The following is a 17,807-nucleotide window of genomic DNA, read 5'->3' on the forward strand; positions in this document are numbered from 1 at the left end:
TTAAGAAGCCATTTTTAACCATTATAAAGAACCCCAAGGAATTCTCACAGATCATTTCCATACCAGCTTCATATCGTTTTCCCAACGTTGGGAGGAGCCCTACACATCCTAAACCCAACAGAGAAACCATGTTTTCAAGTACAGAAAATAATCCCCCAAATTCATGGGATAAATTTCCAGCCTCTGGGTGTTTAGTGATTGTTTTTGAGTATCAGCAACAAGAACCAGGTGTTGGAATAGTTGTCTGTGACTCCAAAGACAGATTGCAGCTGCGTGCAAGGCTCAGAACATCCCATTTCAAAATCTGTTTGTTTATTTAAGCAACATCTTGGCTTAAACATTCCTGTGAGAAAATTTAAGTGTGTCCAAACAATGGAAGAGTAGAATTATTGAATATACCTACTTGAGTGTTACACTTGATGACTATAAAACCCAGACAACTTAAGGCAACTTTAGCTCTGATTTGGGATTCCAAATTGATTTCCCAGTGAGGATCCATTGAACTAACACGTGAAACTGTGCATTTGTCACACAAAATAGCCTTTTACAACTATCATTTCCTTGCCAAGTGTAAAAGCCATACATCAGTTAATACACTGTACCAAGTCAAAACAGGTCAAACCTCTTTTTCTTCCTGAAGTCCTCGTGTCTCATCCTTAAGGTTGTCCATCACCTGCTTGAGCTTTTCTTCTTCTTTCTCTTTTGCCTGTTCAAGAAGCTCTTTCTTAGATGTGGCTTCCCTGATAGCTTTTTCACAGCTGGAGGGTACACTTTTCAGTTCTTCCACCTGTGCAAGGAGAAGGCTTTTTACCTCCCTTCGCACTGAAGCCAAACAATTTTGCCTTATCTTTAAACTATGCCTTTCAAGAAGACAAAGGAAACATACGCCGTAATGAAGCTCCCATGTCTTTGTAGGATAAGCTGCACTGTGGCTCTAACAGGAGGCCTGGACTGTATTTGCAAGGCTGGTTCAGTTCTAGAGGCCATCCAGAGAGAAGGGAGCCACAGCAGTGGAAGAACACGGCTTTACCCATAAGAACTCAAGTCACTGAAGCACAGCAAGGCTTAATTCTTCAATATCTCCTTTCAGAAGGTCACTCTTGATCCAAAGAGTGGTTTAAGATCTGTAACAGCTGGCAACAACCAACGTGGTAAAATACATTCATTAACTCCACTAACTAGGGAAATGGAAAAAAGAAGAGTGTGGAGTGTTGTGTGAGAACACACAACATTGCTGTAATCTCACCAAACAGGATCAAAAGATGCTCTGCAAGCCATGAGAGCTCCCAGCAGAGCTGAGAAGCAACAGGAACACTCTTCACTTTGCCTTTAGGCAGAAACCAGCCTGGTACTGCTGGCCACAGGCTGCCACAGCAAGATGTGCAACGGACAATTGTTTAAGAGTGAAGTAACGCGTTATTCTCCAAGTGATTTGCAAGCAAAACCCCGGCTGATTTAAATGACATATCTCAGTAAAAAGCCCCAAACCCTAAACCCTATTTTTGCATCTTTGTTGCACAAAGTACAGTTGGTTCCTTTGCTGTTTTATCCCAGCTGCACAAAGATGTTCCCAATTACACTTCTCCAAGTAAACCAAGTTGTAGCTCACGGTACCTTTTCTTTGTCCTTTTGAAGTTGCTTCTCCAGTTTTTTAGCCTTGCTCTTGGTATGTTTCAGATTTTCCCTTACTTTAACATCCTGCAAATCCAATTGAGTAAATTTTTCTTTATTTTCCTCTACAAACTTTGCAATTTTACTAATTTTCCTAAAGGGAAAAAGAAAAGAAAGAAGAATCTATTCCATACTCTATAAGAATAATGCCAGTAGAGTTTAGCTTAGTGAGTGAGTGAGCACATAGAAATGAAACCAATAGTGCTCAGTTGTTGTGAAAAACAATGTCCAAGACTTAATATACTGACAAAATTTTCCCTGGGGAAGTGATATTTCGTCAGGAAAAGATCAACTGACAAAGCAGTACCCAACCCATTTTCACAAATGTTGTTTCTTTGATAGAATTTGTAATTCACACCTTTCACAACAACCTTACCAAGATCTGAGATGAGAAGATGAGGAGGTTAACGTTGCAGCTGGAGATTAGCACCCAGACAAACCAACTTTAGGGAAACACAATTTATGCATAAGGGAATAATAAAGAAACCAGAGAAAAATGCCCAACATCCACATATCTAAGCATGATGGCTGTATATCTAGAGACCTGAAACAATCTCCCAACTGTTTTTTTGTAATCAATGCAAAAAAGCTTAAACAATCCATGAGAAATCAGACCTTTTCTTATTGTAATCGTGGCTATTACCCAGACTTCTCCAGGGAAAGCAACCTGCAGAACCAAAGCAACTGAATCTCTGACGAGGAATCTTTAGATCTACCATAAGTGACTGTTCATCAGACAGGAAGTTTTGGGTGGAAGAACTGCTGGAAAACTCAGCTGTGCTCGCTGGGTTTGACCCTCTTCCCACACCAGCATTGTATACTTCTGCTTTCCCAGGTGCTCCCTCCCCCAGCAATACAACTGCCACAGCTGGAAGCTGGAAATTCTGCTAACTCTACCACGTATGCAGAACATAGAAAAGACAGTACTCTTAAGCTTAGGAGTCTATATAAAGCACTTACTTTTCAAGGTCTTTGACAGCCTTATTCTTGGTTTTCATCTCATCTGCAAGTTTACTGCTTTTCTCATTTATCTCTTTTTTCTCTTCGTTGATTTTCTCTTTCTGTGTTTCCAGGTCACTGATTCGTTTCTTCAGGTCATGGCTAGAAACAAAAATCCCAAACACCACCAAAATGCCACCTTTTCTTCCACCAAGCTGGCATTCAGAGTGAATCTAGATTTCCAATCTGGAGTGTAAAGTATTAAAGCCCAATAACCATTACTGAGCAACCTTGCCAGTTTAATACAAGACAGCAAGGAAATCTAACCATTGAAGACACTTCAGGTGAAACAGTCTTGAAGTGATCTACATCTTCAATTTAAATCTAAAGCTGCAGGAGATTAATTTGCCAGACTACCTTGTTTTGTAACAAGCTGACAAGCAGGTTTGGGGCTTCATTTCCTTCTTGGTGGGTATTTTTAAGGTTTTTTTGTGGTTGTTTTGGGGTTTTTTTAAAGGTTTTCATGAAAATGGTCTCTTTTCCACATCTATTCAAGTAATTTTCAAGGACTGATACAGCTGTTTAGGAATGCAGAATATTTCCCATTAAAGATGTGGCAGCAGGGTTTGACACCATCACTGTCACATTAAAGTCAAATCAAAACTGTAGGGAAGTACTTACATATAGTATTGGCAGATGTGATTCTTTTCTTTAAACACCTTGTTTTCCAAGCAGAGAAATTCAATGGCTTCATTCTTCTCCCCTTCCAAGGCATCCTTTTCTTTTTCCACCATTTTAACTCTATTTAACTAGACAAGACTGAGAGTCAGAGCTGACTTTAGTGCTAGCACTAACACAAGAACACGAGGAGAAAAACACCTTTGTGGCACATACATCCTCTGGAGATGTAGTCTTCAACAATCAACTCTGCAACAGAATGTAGAGCCACAAGCTTTCAGAAATACCAGGCTGCCATTTCTTCAGCAGAGACTGGCCTTTAGGACAATTCCAAAAGCAATTTAAAACTAACAAAGGATCCTACAGGTGCTAGGAACAGCTCTGACAGAGCAAGGAAAATGGAGGTGAGAACAGTCCACGTGTTATTCTCGATTTCATCCTTTAGAATAGCCCCTTTCCAGTTAATTCCTGCAACTACAGCTCTTGCTTTCCTACTCAGCCTGCAAAGTGTTTGGATTTCCCAAAGATACATCAAGTAGAAAGAAATTTGATATGGTTTAGTACTTTTAGAACTCAATGCATAAACAAGATGTGGTGAAAACAAGTTCTGCAAGAGAGTCCAAGTCACAATTGATGTTCTGTATTTTTAAGGCTTAAGGTGTGCATCACCTCCCCTGTGCTCTGCCTCCCTCTCTCCGTTTCTTAGCACGTGGAAGGTTTCCCTGCCACTTCTCCTATTTGCTGTGTAGCAATAGGAGTCAGGCAGATAAAAAGCCCTTCCTGGATATATCCAGATGAGGAGAATCTGTTTCTCCATTCAGTGTGTGGAGTGTGTAACGCATCCAGGTAGGATCAAAGAGTGCCCAGCTGCCAAAGTCCTGTGTTCCAACTCCAGCAAGCAAACCTTTCTAAGTGTTGAAAGAAGGGCAACTGATGCTGCTGCCCATTTCTTTTAGAATGGGGAGAAACAGATGCATAAACCATGACTCAGAATTTCTCTGCACTCTAGCCATGCCGCATTTTAACAACTCTTTATGGTAACTTTTTTCCTGACAAACCCAACAATGAAACAATGTAAACTTACACTTGTCATTCCTGGTGAGAACCAAACTGTGAGACTCACCTTTTCTCCTCTCTGCTCATTTAAGAGCTCCACTCTGTGGCACAGGGTTTGGATAGGTTCTTTGAGGCGGGCAGATCCTATCAAGTCTTCTAAATATTCCAGCATGCCTTCATCATGTTCAGTCTGGCCTTTTGGTTTCATCATTGCGATCTGTTCAACTTCTCCCTTGGAAAGGAAAAGGTTGATGGTTTCTTTTCTTTTTTTGGGAGCAGGGGGAAAAGTTAGGAGTTCTGAAAAAATACAGCCCCCTTTGGAATGCAGGTGATGGGCCCATGAGCATGTTTAAAACAGAACAAAGTGACACAGTAATCGAAAGTGACTATTCAGAGCAGCACTAGGTTTGGGAAAACAAAGATCGATGTGAACAGGAATTTCCTCCAAGGGCTGCGTGGTGGTGATGTGCATGGCAACCAGCATCTCTTCCACAACCAGCATTCAGCTCTAAACATTTGCTTCGTTTCTCTAAAGATTCAAAATGTATTTCCCCATCCTAAAAAAAGGAGAAAAAGGCATGGCCTCTGGGTCATGTAGCACCCAAGCCTCTGAAGATAGTTTAATCTGTATTGAAGTCCCGGAAAAGTCCTTTAGGAAAGATCCATAAAATCACACCTGATGGATAAACAGGACTTGTGAGTCATGAAACTGAGACTTCCTTGTTGGAAAAAGAAAAACATTAAGTATTAGGCTTCCTTATTTTAATTTTCCTTTATGTACAACATGTTAAGGTGAACAGTAACAACAATCTGACTGTTTAAGAATTAGGAAGGATTAAACAGAGATAAAGGCAAGGACTTTATTTTACTGACGCTATCATTAGCCAACAAAAGAAATCTCCTATCCACGTTTTATGCTTAGGACACAGCAGCAGGAACTGTTTGAAAACACAGAGTGTGTTTTGTAAATCACACAGTCCTATATCCAGAGTGAAGACGTGACATTGAATAGACACAGAATAAACTGGGATCTGCAGCAAGAAGAGATGTGATACATGTTACAAACATGGAATAAAAGAGAACAAGTACAAACTGCTCACCCTTCAAACACCTGGACAGTTTGGTACACAACAAGAGACAATTTATTTGCAAAAGATGCAGCCAGTACTGCAGAGCACCAGGACTGGCTTTTGTGGCCCATTTTTAAAATACGTGAAATAACAAGTTGGATTCAAGTTTTTACTTTAGTTTCAGAACTGACAGGATTTAAAACCAAACCAAAACAAACTTGATGTTCCAGTATCTCAGCTATGTACGTAAAGAAAAGCCAAAGCCTATATCCAGGGTGAAAACAGAGCTCAGGACTTAGTTGGCAAAACAATCGGCTTTGTTGCCAAACAATGAGTTTTCTAAGAACTGCAGCTGTACTACAGGCAATTCCAATTACACATTTTCTCTACCAAACCCGACAATGCTCACAGGTAGGAAACCATGTGACCTAATTTGTCCTAAGTCTCTATTTTGTTTCTTCTTGCATTAAAGCATGTTCTCTGTCCCTCTGTCTCCATCCAAGAAAAAACAACTGCAGAGAAGAGATTTAATTCAGGTGCTGAGCCTCAAGTCTAAGAATCTTCTATACTGCATGTATATCCCTAAAGTTAGGTGCTGCTGTAAGCCAGAGAACTAGCCTGGATTCAACACTGGACAGACTGGGGAGGTAAGTCACATTTTTATGATCTGGCTCAGTATAATGAACCATCCTTAAGTAACAACCATGTAAGAAAGTTGATCCTGTAGTTGGGAGGGATGTCCATAGTTCACCAGTGGAATGTAACTACAATCTGTTTAGTGATCTACCAACCAACTAATGAAATCTGATCTAAATGTATCTAATTCTCTAACCTTGTAAATTAAAAAAAATCAGGGTTTTGATTGTCTGTGTGGTAAATAAACACATCACCACGTGCCCAGGAATGAGTGGTGACTTCAGCTTAGGCCATACATACAGGAACAGCTTGACAAGCTCAGGTGAGTTGAGCACTGCAGAGAAGATAATGCACACAAATGGAACTGGGCAGGGTGGCTGCTACCAGTTTTAAAGGCAACTCCTTTCCTTCTCCAGAGGAAAGCAACTCTAGAATTACATATTCTTCAGAGACATAGATGGATCACTTACTGAAATCCTTGGATTCTTTTCTTATCAATAATGAAAACACTTAGAAGCTATAAAGAATAACTGAATAATCAGTATTAAGTATTATTTAATATTGTTTACCAAGGTAATAGGTTCAGAAACCTGTTCAGCTCACCCCTAGTTAACATATCAAGAAACAAAAAGTTTTCCAGCTAGTTGATTTGATAAAAGAGACTGAAAACATTGTACCTGCTCTTCTTGCAAATGGCAATGGCAAAGGGGGGAAAGCACAATTTACACCTCTGCATTCTGCTCAAACTGTTTTGAAGCAGCTTAACTGTTTCCTAGGTTTTCAACTGTGCTTGGCACTTGACCCATTATTTGAATTACATATAAAAAAACCCCAAACAAACAAAGTTTCTCATGTGTCTGGTAACAGATCTTTCGATAAGAGCAGCGTTTCTGAAAGTGAAACCAAGGCAGCAGCAGGCAGACATTTGTTGCAAACACAGCTGGCACACCTACCTTTGAAACGCCTCACAACAGACCCCCAGGAAATCCCTTTAATCAGCCTCAGTTCACAGGCATGAATTCAGGAGACAAGAGGAAGCAATGGCAAAAAAAACCCCAACCCTAAACAAGTAAATCCTCTGCTTAGTTGAGAAGACAATCAAAATGGATGTCAACACTAAGGCACTGGGAGGCAGCGAACAAAGGAAACAGCCACCAAGAAGTCAGGACTGTGTGGAAAAGCATCACATCTCCATGGAGTGTTTTGGGAAGGGTCTTCATTCACTGCCACAACTCTAAATGGAATTATTAACCCAACCCGAGTTTCAAAATTGTGTGCAATGTCTCTGTCAGCCTGAAGCTGTCACTGGGATGCTGGCACATGATCACGTACAGAGTGAGTCAACTCAGACCATGATGACCATACAGCTGAACAACAGCTTCTATGGGACACCTCAGCTTGGTTCCCTTCAAATGACTGGGACACTGCAACACAGAACACAGCTTTATCTGAGGGTAACTTCTGAGCAATGAAGTCAACTGACAGCTGTGGCAAACCATGAGAAAACTTGTCAGCAGGCTACAGTTATAAATGTAAAGCAAAAAAGCAGGAGTCATTCTCCTTTGAAAGCCACTCCTAGTGAAAGATGAAGGATAACTTCACAGAACCCGGATGCTGGAGATTTTGCCTGCCTTTGCACTGCTCAGCTCTTGAGGAGGTGAATTATTTCAGTGCCATCATTTTAAGATATTTTCTAAATGTTAACTTCTATTGTGCATAAGAGCAAAAACTTTCAAGCAAGTGAACTATGAAAGCTTTAAAAACCAACCTAAGGATTCCTCTTGGTAAAATTAACCATTTGAAATCAATGACTCAGCTGAGGAGACTACAAGGGGGTCAGCAGAAGGGTGATGAAGCACAAGACCTGCCAGGCAGGAGGGCTTGGGCTTGCTGCACCTGTGGTGGCCAGGCCCCTGAGGATGCCCAGTGAGCTGACAGAAGAGGTGCCACTGGCAGCATGTTCTGGGGTTATTTCAGTGTTACAAGGCTGCCAAGTCAAGGGTCCATCTATTTTGATTTCTGTGCTTTTCAGTACAAGTTATGCTTGCACCCTAAGAGTACCTTAGGAACACTGTACATCTATTCTACATAGAATTAATCACATTTCAGTGGATGCTGTATGCATACCCTTCTGATTCCTCTTGGACTAAAATGCTCATCAGGACTAGCATGTTTCTAACAGCACAGGCAGCTCACTCAAATAGCCACCCTCCATTGCATATCTAACTTCCTGGAGAGAGTCTGTGAAGGGCCAGAATTTCACCTCCTGTGTAGCCCTCAAAAGGTGGGACCAAAAAAAATCCCTTAACTCTGTTATCTCTTCTACTAGTTTCTCTAAAATCACACATTCACTTCTTCTAACAGCTGACCTTAGACAAGAAAGCTTCTCATCTGAGTTTTGTGGCATGTAAAGATCTGAATTTCAAATGAGGTTATCAGAGTGCTTGATAAAGTGCTGACCTACACATTAAAGTGCCTTTTTGCAACTCTTACCGCTTAGCTTTGAAAGAGGACACTAACTTTTGACTGTTGCAGACAACTGCCCTTTGCTCTTGGCAGCCAGCAGCACTCCATTCCAGCAAGCTTCCTCTCCATTGAGCAGGGTCTGCAGGCCGAGGCCCTCACACCAAAGCCAGGAAGCCCGAATGGCACAATACCCCAGTCGCAGCACTGACACTACCCAGCCTTGCATGGTGCTAAACGGCAGTGGCTGGCATTCAACCTGCATCCTCATGAAAGAACAACATTCTTGTGAAAATTTGCCTACATTATCCCCAGTTGTTGGAGAGACTGTAGAGAAAGCTGTTTGCTTACAAACCACTGCCTCCTCAACCCCCAAAACCTGGGAGAAAATAACTTTTCAAGTGTCTTAATGCCTTTCATCACCTCGACTGTTAACACAACATTTGCAGACCTGCTTTGTTACCCACACACAGAATAACTGCAGCAAGTAGGTAAAAAACACTTTCCAGGATTTTGGGTTGCCACTTAAATTTCTGGTGTCTTCAGCTGAAGCTTTACTGAAGTGCTGAAAAGCTGGAGATGGATCAGCGTGATGCCATACAACCCAACAAACTGGGCTAACTTCTGAGTGGTAAACCCAGCAAACCTCAAGAGCACAGTGGAGCACGGACACCTTAAACACAGAATCACAAGGGACGGTGGTAGTTTGGAACCCAGGAGGTGGAAGTGCACTGCACTGGGGGACAGCAGCAGGTAGGCTGTGTGGGTCCAGAGGGGAATTTTCATTGCTGGTGTGGTTTAGCTTTTGGAGAGGTTTTGGGCAGTGGAGTTAAACACTAGTCGCTTTCAAACACAGAGTAACAGCCCATCTCACTGAATTGAAATGTCCATTGTTTTGCTCCTGAGGACTAGTTTAAGATAAACTATTGCCTAGGACATGTAACAATACATCCTGGCAAAGCCCTCCCTGTCTTTACACATGGACAGCCTATTTCTCTTATTTTCCCAATTCAGCTGTTGCAAGTAGAACACAAGAAATCTTCTAAACCCCTCTGTGCACCTCCAATGTGTTTTGTTAATTGAACCCAGGCTTTAGAAATGAAACATTTTGTCAGTACTGATAAACTGGACAAATCATTTAGACAAGCTTTTATTTTTCTGTACACTGTCTCCACCTCTGAGGTGCTGGGCAGGAAGAAAGTCTTCTTACTTCAGGTTGTGCAAAGGAAGCTGCCTGCAAATGAAAAGCCTCTCCTTGAACAGGCTGGATATTTCCCTCCTGGGAGAAGTCTCCTGTAATTGCAACATTTGGATTCTCCCTCTCATCCCTACCTGGCTGAGGTTCTGCATTCACACAAGATGACAGCTTGACTTCAGCATTCTTTTGTTACCAGCATTGGGAGGCATGAAAAGTAAAATAAGCCTAGGTGCCAGTCTAATTTCTACTGCCTGCCTTGGGGAAGTGTTAGAGAGTTTGGAGAAGCTGTGGGCTGGGGTTATGGTCAAAACAGTGTTTCAGGCTTAAACTACCACAAGATTTGTAGATGTTACGGCTCCCATATTTGGTATTTTGAAGGCAATCACTCCTTTTTCCCAAGTCAGAATCATCTCTCCTTCATTTCACTGTAATGGTAGCATACTTTTGCTAACACACTAACTTTCAAGGCTGTTTGAACACCCACAAAAGCAAGTTTTGTTAACAGGTTCAAAATGTTTGAGTGATGACTAAGTATAAGCAGGCTACACTGTAATCCCAGCTGTAACACCTCTTACAGCACAATCCCAACCACCTTTTTAAAGTCCTTGATACTGTCAATGTGTGTATTCCATTTGCTTACTAAACTAACTGAACATGTGAACTGCAGCTGGAAACTTCACATATTACATCAGTCCATTTTACTTAAGTATTAGGCAAACGTAAACAGGTCAGAACATCACTTTTGTCAAGCATCACACAAGTGTGATGTCTGAGACATTGTTACACATGCACTTCTAAAAAGCATTTAAACATGTCCAACTTGATATTCAAGTGAACATTTGTTCCTAAAAAAGGGCTATTTGAGTTTAGAAAAACTGCTATCACACTCTGAAAAATGAGGCTTTTTGTTACATGCAGCAGATGATTAAAGGATCTTGTCCTTTAAGCACTGAACTGAAGCAAACAGTGGAGGTGTGGCCAGCATATCCAGAATGCTGAGAAAAAGTACTTGGAGCTACAGTCACCTCTAGCTCAAAGTCCTGGGGAGGACCAGAGTAGTCAGAGGCAAAACCTGTTATTGTTGGTCCTACTGAAGAAAATCAGTCTTGATCAATCCAAGTTATAAGCCCATTTCAATTATTTTCTAAGGCTTAAGTAGCCAGACCTGACACAGCAAAAAGGCAAACTTCTCTTAAATAAGAGCAAAGTGGAGAATGTTCAATCTTCTTTTCCAGAATACAGCTATATTTCAATTTCTTTCAAACAGTGAAGCATTCATCCCAGACCAAGGGCAATGAGAGCAGGAGATTTTGCAGGTGTTTCACCAGCCAGCTACCAGAGTTGAAAACACAGCACACACAACTTCTCACCACGAGCAGCAAAAGGAAGAGCAACAGCTTATGCAGCCAGTAGAATGAAACCAGACGCACCACTTGATTTGCTTGAAGGACAAAGCACATTGGAACATTTAGAATGTTTCCTAGAAATCTGTTTTTCTGCAGAGATTTAAAAGACTGAATCTCCAAGGCTGATTCTGGTAAGTTACAATGACTGTTTTCCCTGCCTTGGTCTTCTGCTCTAACCCACTTTTGAACATGGGCATTAAAACCAAGCTACTACCACAGATCAGGCTCTTTCCTAATGCAGTTCCAATTCTACATGTTTGGCAGAACTTGTAACTGCTGCAAAGGTCAATCAGGAGTAAATCAGAGCAAAAGCAGTAACAAATACCAACCTGTGTGTCAGCTGGTAAGCAGCTGTACAATTCTTAGTTTCTGCATCTGATGCTAGTTGCCTCAAAATTCTTTTCCCTGGCTATCTTGTATAAGCAGTAGGTTGACCTGCTTCTGCAGGGGGGGTGGACTAGATGAGCTCTAAAGGTCCTTTCCAACCCCCACCATTCTATGATTCTCTGATAATATAAAGGCACCCAAACTGCATTTTTATCTTGTATAAGCCACAAGGCAGCAGTGTGAGGGGAATCTTTTTCTCTGGGTGTTCCTTGCACCATTTTCAGCCCCTCCCCCATTTTCAGTTTTTCTTCTGTTGAACCAGCCTAACACTGAACATGCTTTGCTTTTTTTTTACTTTAACAAAAGGATAGCCCTCCCTTCATAAGCTGAGGTACAGCAAGGAATGGCAAAAGTGCTAAATGTATGTAGTTCACCATAATGGTAATTTCAGTTTGACCTCATTTTGATGGCACCATATTCCCCCTCTTCAAGTGAAGTTCTGACTATGAATTCTAATTCTACATCCATGGCCATTGGAAGCTATATACATCAATAAGCAGTATTCCTTCAGCACGATTCTCCTCTGGAAATGTGACTCCAATACAGCTTTTGTAAGCCCCAACAGGGTTGGGTTTTTTTCAGTTCCAAGTTGTTCCTGCTATTACTTAATGTTTACACTCATATCTCATTTCTACCCTTCAATTTTACCAGGTGGCAAATACACAGGAGGGGAGAAAGTGTCAAACACTGAACTTCATGCTCTGCCTTCCAAGAGAAGTGTTATAAGCTAGGTGGGAAATCAAGAAAGTCAAATAAGTAATAAATGCACATACAGAAATCTACAAGGCCACCACTGTCCAAAGATGAAGAAAAACTTAGAATTAGCCTGTTATACAACATTCAGTTGTTTGCACAAAACCACTATTCTGCATTCTGGAAATAATTTTAAAGTAGCCTTTGTCAAGCTGTTTGCACATCTGTCTAATTTTAGAAGCTTTCTTAAGGACATTCTTGTATTTAACACAAGAATACAAAATGAGTGCAATTCTAGAATTGCTTTGGAACGTAAGTCAGTTATTGTCAAACTCAACCTACAATGTTTGACTTCAGATTATTGGTATGCTCTAATTAAACTATTTAATTGATTACTCTCAGTTACACACTGTTCCTAGAAAACTGCTTTTCTCCACTTCCCTTATTTCCCCATTTTTCTGAAGAAAGCTTAATACACATTGGTTATGATGTCACATTGCAATCTGCAAAATCAAAATCATGTCAATTGCCAGCATAAGTTTTCTGATAATGTATGAGAACTGATTTCAAACTGCACACAGACGTATTAGCAGATCAGGCTGCTCTGTATCCTCAGCATAAAAGTGCAATACTTAAACTAATGATTCTGTACTCTCTGAATCAGTGTGAGCCTTCTATTTTTACACAACATTTTATTCAAATAATCTGGTTTTACTTAATTGTATTATCACACTTGCTTTAATTCTTCCTCCCACTTCAGCTCAGTTGTCCTTGACCTTTCCAGAACAAACCTCTCTTCACCACCAATGTTGGCAGCATAGATCTCCATTTATAATCCCAGTAGAGCTTTTCAGCTCATGCTCCACTCAGTGCTTTAGCTCAAATGCTGGTGTGCCTCATTAGGAAAGCAGACCTCAACAATTGGGAACTTCTGGCTTATCTCAAAGCAAGAAGAAAATCTGCTCTCCCTCATTTCCTCTCCAGTACACTGGAAGAGCAACTCCTCCATTATTTCCACAAAGCAGCAGGTGAAAAATTTGACTAAACTTCCTTTCTGGCAACGTAACCATAGGATCAGAGGCAGTACACGACAGAACGCCGTTGCAATCGGCTACAGAAACACATGGAAAAATATCACTGTAGTTGTTTGTACTTAACTACAATGTGATCTTAAGCATCAAATTGATTAAAATACTGCTGTAATTGGTACAATATTTACTTTAAATAGTTTCAATTTGTTCAAGAGCAAGCACATTCTAAAGTAAATTGAAATCAACCCACAGAGGTCTGTTCCCACAACACTGTCTTGCAGTACAACATTATTTTACAATCTCCTGCCATTTATCACTATTTCTACAACATTCATTTGCAAAGTTGCTGAATGTGGGTTCCCTATGAAGCTCCACTTCCCTTTGCAAAAGACTGTATGGACTTTACTTGGCTTACCTGGAAAGACTGAAAAGCCAATTTGAGCAGGTGATAGTGGCTGCTGTCTGCTCCCCAGCCATGGCCAAACTCACCTCCCTTCAACTGCTTCCCATTTATTTCATAATTCCTTAGAGATAAAGCAGCCAGGATACAGAGGTTGAGATATGTATTTTTTTTGCCTGGACTCCAGGTTAACCTGTTCAGAGGAGCTGCTATTGAGCAACGGCAAACATACTTACTTTCTGGGTTTTGCCCAGCCTGGTCAGAGCACGGAACCCACAGGAGTTTTCTGTAAGTGCATACTGATGTTCCAAGTAAGTCCTTCAAGAAAAGCTCAGTAATTTTCTTGTTCTTTACAGATATACAAGTTACTGAAGCTAGGGCATTAGGTATGGAAAACAGAAAAATAACAGCAAGATGCTAGATCTTCCCACAGTGTTTAGTGTACTTTTAAGTAACAAGATGCTTTTTTTTTTCCCCTCTTGCAGTTTCAGGCTGTGGCAAGCTCCTTAAAAAACACACTGAACAGTTTTCTATTCCTAAAGTACTAAAAGCATATAGCAATTTATTAAAGACATGAAATACATAGTGTTAGAACTTCAGGATCAAAACAGTGACAGGCTCCTCCTGTTAAATGTTGGCAATATCACGTTGTAACCAGAAGCATTTTGAAACATGGTTTTGTTCAATTAGGTAGTTCAGGCACAGAATCTGTAGCACTTCCAGAATTACTCAATTAGTCTCACATATTCTGTTTTTTCCACAGGTGTTTTTTGTAATGGTGCTCACAGAAGCTGTCAGCAGTTTGATTTTAATATTTTCAATATGGCCAGAAGTACCTGTCTCATGGTGTCACCAACTTCACAACATTCACTTTGGCCTAAGCTTTTCAATTTTATCCTATCCAGCACCAAAATCTGCCATGGCAGAAAGACTGAAACATAGGCAGTGAAGTGTGGAGAAAAAAGAAACCCAAAAATAAAGCAAATGCTTCTAAAAAGCATGTATTTTCCATTGAGTAATGCTAAATATGCTAGCAAGATATAATCAGGTACTTAAAGGTTCTGTTATTACATGTAGAGCACGTTCTCGTACAACTCTTTCGTGAGTACTAACTAGTGAATACTGTCATACACCAAAACCAGCATTTGACAACCCTTCATCACCATTTTTGCCTCATAGCTATAGTACAAGCAAAATATTTTAATGACATCCTATTAACATAGTCAAAAAACCAATGATATTTACAGCTTTTTAACTGACAAGGTACTTGATGTGAGGTTAAACTTAGGTTAGCCTATTTGAGCTGAGCTATAAGAGCAATAGCTAAATAAACCTTTAAGTAACTTCATTTGAGAAAACAGGGCAATCCTTGTGATAGTAGTGCACAGCCTATGGGAAAATAGGGCAATGCTTGTGAGTGCACAGCCCACTGATATGGGCTCACTTGCCTCTAACTATAATTTTTAGTATTTGGGTTTTAAAGTTCTGCTCTCATGATGTGTAAAACATTGCTACATTTCCCAGTTGGAAAGTACTTCAACTTTGAATCACCAAATCAGTAGATTTTGCATTAAAAAAAAACCACAAAAACTTCTGTGCAAAGAGAAGGGATTTTGCCTCAGTCAGAAAGGCTAAAGCCACACAGAAAATCTCAATTCATTACAACACAGAACCCACAGAGTCTGATAGAATGAAAGAAAAAAATAATGGTGAGAACCACTGCTTAATGTCTCAATTATTGACTATAGCTCCCCCTTATTTCCCAGTGTACAAGGGCAAAGCATGAAACTCAAGCTTGCAGGAAGAAGTGTGCTCTCCTCACTGATAACTTCCTGGGAAACATTTAATGGGGAAAAAAAAAATAAAATAAATTCTAAGGCTCAGCAACATTTCCTCCCAAATGTTCCCTTCTGCTCCTCTCAGTGGTAAAAGGGCATGCTCTCTAGCACTCAGCTTTAGATATCTCTGCACCCTAATTTCTGCCCAGCTTCACATTTGACTCTGTATTCTCCCCCTTTTAGAAATGTTGTTAAAATGGTACTTCAGAACAACTGGATAGGAAAGATTGTATTGACTAGAGATGTTTTTGGAGGTACTTTTCACTCCATCTTGAAACAGAAAATACAGGACTAAAGTGTTGGAGGGAATAATTAATTGGCATGGACACCTCAAAACAGATATATCCTCTTTTTGTGGGTGTAACTGTAAAAAGGGACTGCATGAAAAGGCTTGAGGAAGTGAAGCAAGCACAACGACCTATCTAGATTTGTTTTGTTTTTTTTAAGAGGGGAACTGTAAGCTCCTTTGACAGAAGCAGCCCTAAAATAAACTCTATTCAAAAGTTTTAGACCATGGGAGGTTCCCACTGTTCACTAATTTTCTAGGCCATAATACTTCAGAGTAGATTTGGGACCTGTTAGTAATAGTAGTGACAATTGCAGGTAATTGCAGATACAGTTAACTCAATTGAATTAATACAGAATTATCAAGGAATACAGAAATATCAAGTATTTTAACTCAAATTACATTTTCAATAACTGTCACACAGCAATATTCATCATTGTTACTTAAAAGCTAGGAAAAAGAAAATCTGTGTAGTCTCCTGCAGCCTCTCTCAAACAGCAAACAGATGCCAGCAAGCCTAATAATTTTAAGGTCAAACATGAATATAAAGGATATTATATTGACTAATTCTGTGATTATTGTTACAGTATGAATTGTAAACTGCAGCTTTGAAAAACATAGCTTGAATTGGTTCTAAATCTGCCATTCTTTGAGTCTTCTACAGTTGTAAACAAAAAGTACACTTCATGTATTCTCTCTTGCACTCAATTTTTATGCACAGTTAATTGTTCTATACATACTTCTCTAGTAAAACCATGTCAATAAATGAGAGCCATAGATAACAGCAGAACCATTAAGATTTAAGTTGCTATTGATGCACTTTTATCTAAAGTATAAACAAGTTGCTGAATCTCTGCCACGCTTAAGCAGCACAATAATATTGGGGTTTAAGGTTTATTTTACTACACCAATATTTACGTGCTGCTAGGGCGGAACAAGTATGACAACTCTTCTATCCATCCACGTCAGGAACACTAAGTTGTTAATAGAAACATTTATAGTAGTATCTTCAACTGGTTCTTTTTCCTTAAATTTCTAAAGCAGCAAATAATGATTCGCATCTTTATCAGAGCATGCAAACCATGATGTGCTGCTAGAGCACTTCAAGGCCTCAAATACAAGACTTAAAACCTAGACAGTATTTTTTTTGTAACTCCAACTGGAAATACAGCTTTCCTTAAAATTGTTTTCATACATACACCAACCTGTAAAATTAAGAACCTGTTGTGGTCCAGATCAATTCCATGGCTTCGAAGAAGAATACCAACATCTTTGAATGTCTTTTTCTTTCCATTGATGTGGTAGACAGAAGAATTATCTCTATAGGCAGTTCTAGATACACAGAAATTGCTGTTAGGAATGACTTCGTAATCATCTCCTTCCTGTGTTAAGGAAAAAAACAAAGCCAGAAAAAAAAACCCCAACAATTAATGTATCACAGATTTACCTCATTTCATAATTAAGCACAGAAGTTTTAGCATATTCACATTTTAAGTTAACTGCACTCTGAGGTTTGGTTCCCATTACTACCATCTTAAAGCTGCATATCTCAAAAAAGAAAGAAAAAACACACTCTCATAAGAACTGTAGAAAAAAAAAACAGCTTTAATTTGTTTAAATTGTATGGCCTTCAGATTATGCCTTTCCCACCTCTCATATAAGCTATCCCTTTGAAAATACTTTGTTTATGCTCTTTACCACTACTTTAAATCAGAAGGGAAAAGGCCTACTTCAGATTTAAAGTGGCTGTACTATTCCACCCTTAAAATTTTAGCTTAGGAAGCCTTGGATGACTTAACCACTGTTTGCATTTTAAACTCCTCTTTTATGGTGTAAGGAAAAGGAGTTAGTTAGAGCTGAGTGGTTCTAAAGAGAAACTGCAGAAGATAAAGCAAAACATAAAAGATGAAACAAATATGACATCATCTGCTTCAAAAGGTATCTTAGATTTACCTACAGAGCAGCAAACAAAAGAAAGCTGGTACTATAATTTAAAATGTTAAAATTGATGCATGCTTCTTGTAAAGGCTTTAACTGGCCTCCCACTTTCCCAGA

At 39.8% G+C, this 17,807-nt stretch overlaps 1 protein-coding gene across 6 annotated transcripts in view; it reads right to left on the minus strand.

Annotated features, from left to right (window-relative positions):
- SMC4 (structural maintenance of chromosomes 4) overlaps window positions 1–17,807 on the minus strand; it is a 36,337-nt gene that overhangs the window by 12,912 nt on the left and 5,618 nt on the right. For 4 of the 6 annotated variants that reach the window (XM_062005811.1, XM_062005807.1, XM_062005805.1 and 1 more), the window contains 6 exons: window positions 16,958–17,134; window positions 4,412–4,576; window positions 3,292–3,419; window positions 2,632–2,772; window positions 1,615–1,765; window positions 623–787 (listed from right to left, as the gene is read on the minus strand). In XM_062005811.1, the coding sequence (XP_061861795.1) occupies window positions 623–787; window positions 1,615–1,765; window positions 2,632–2,772; window positions 3,292–3,419; window positions 4,412–4,576; window positions 16,958–17,134 (927 nt within the window). Of the gene's footprint in view, window positions 1–622; window positions 788–1,614; window positions 1,766–2,631; window positions 2,773–3,291; window positions 3,420–4,411; window positions 4,577–13,643; window positions 13,708–16,957; window positions 17,135–17,807 lie in introns of those variants that run through there. The other 2 variants (XM_062005808.1, XM_062005809.1) reach the window with 2 other exon arrangements.

This window comes from Colius striatus, chromosome 12 (genome assembly GCF_028858725.1).
Source record: "Colius striatus isolate bColStr4 chromosome 12, bColStr4.1.hap1, whole genome shotgun sequence".
Lineage (NCBI taxonomy): Eukaryota > Metazoa > Chordata > Aves > Coliiformes > Coliidae > Colius > Colius striatus.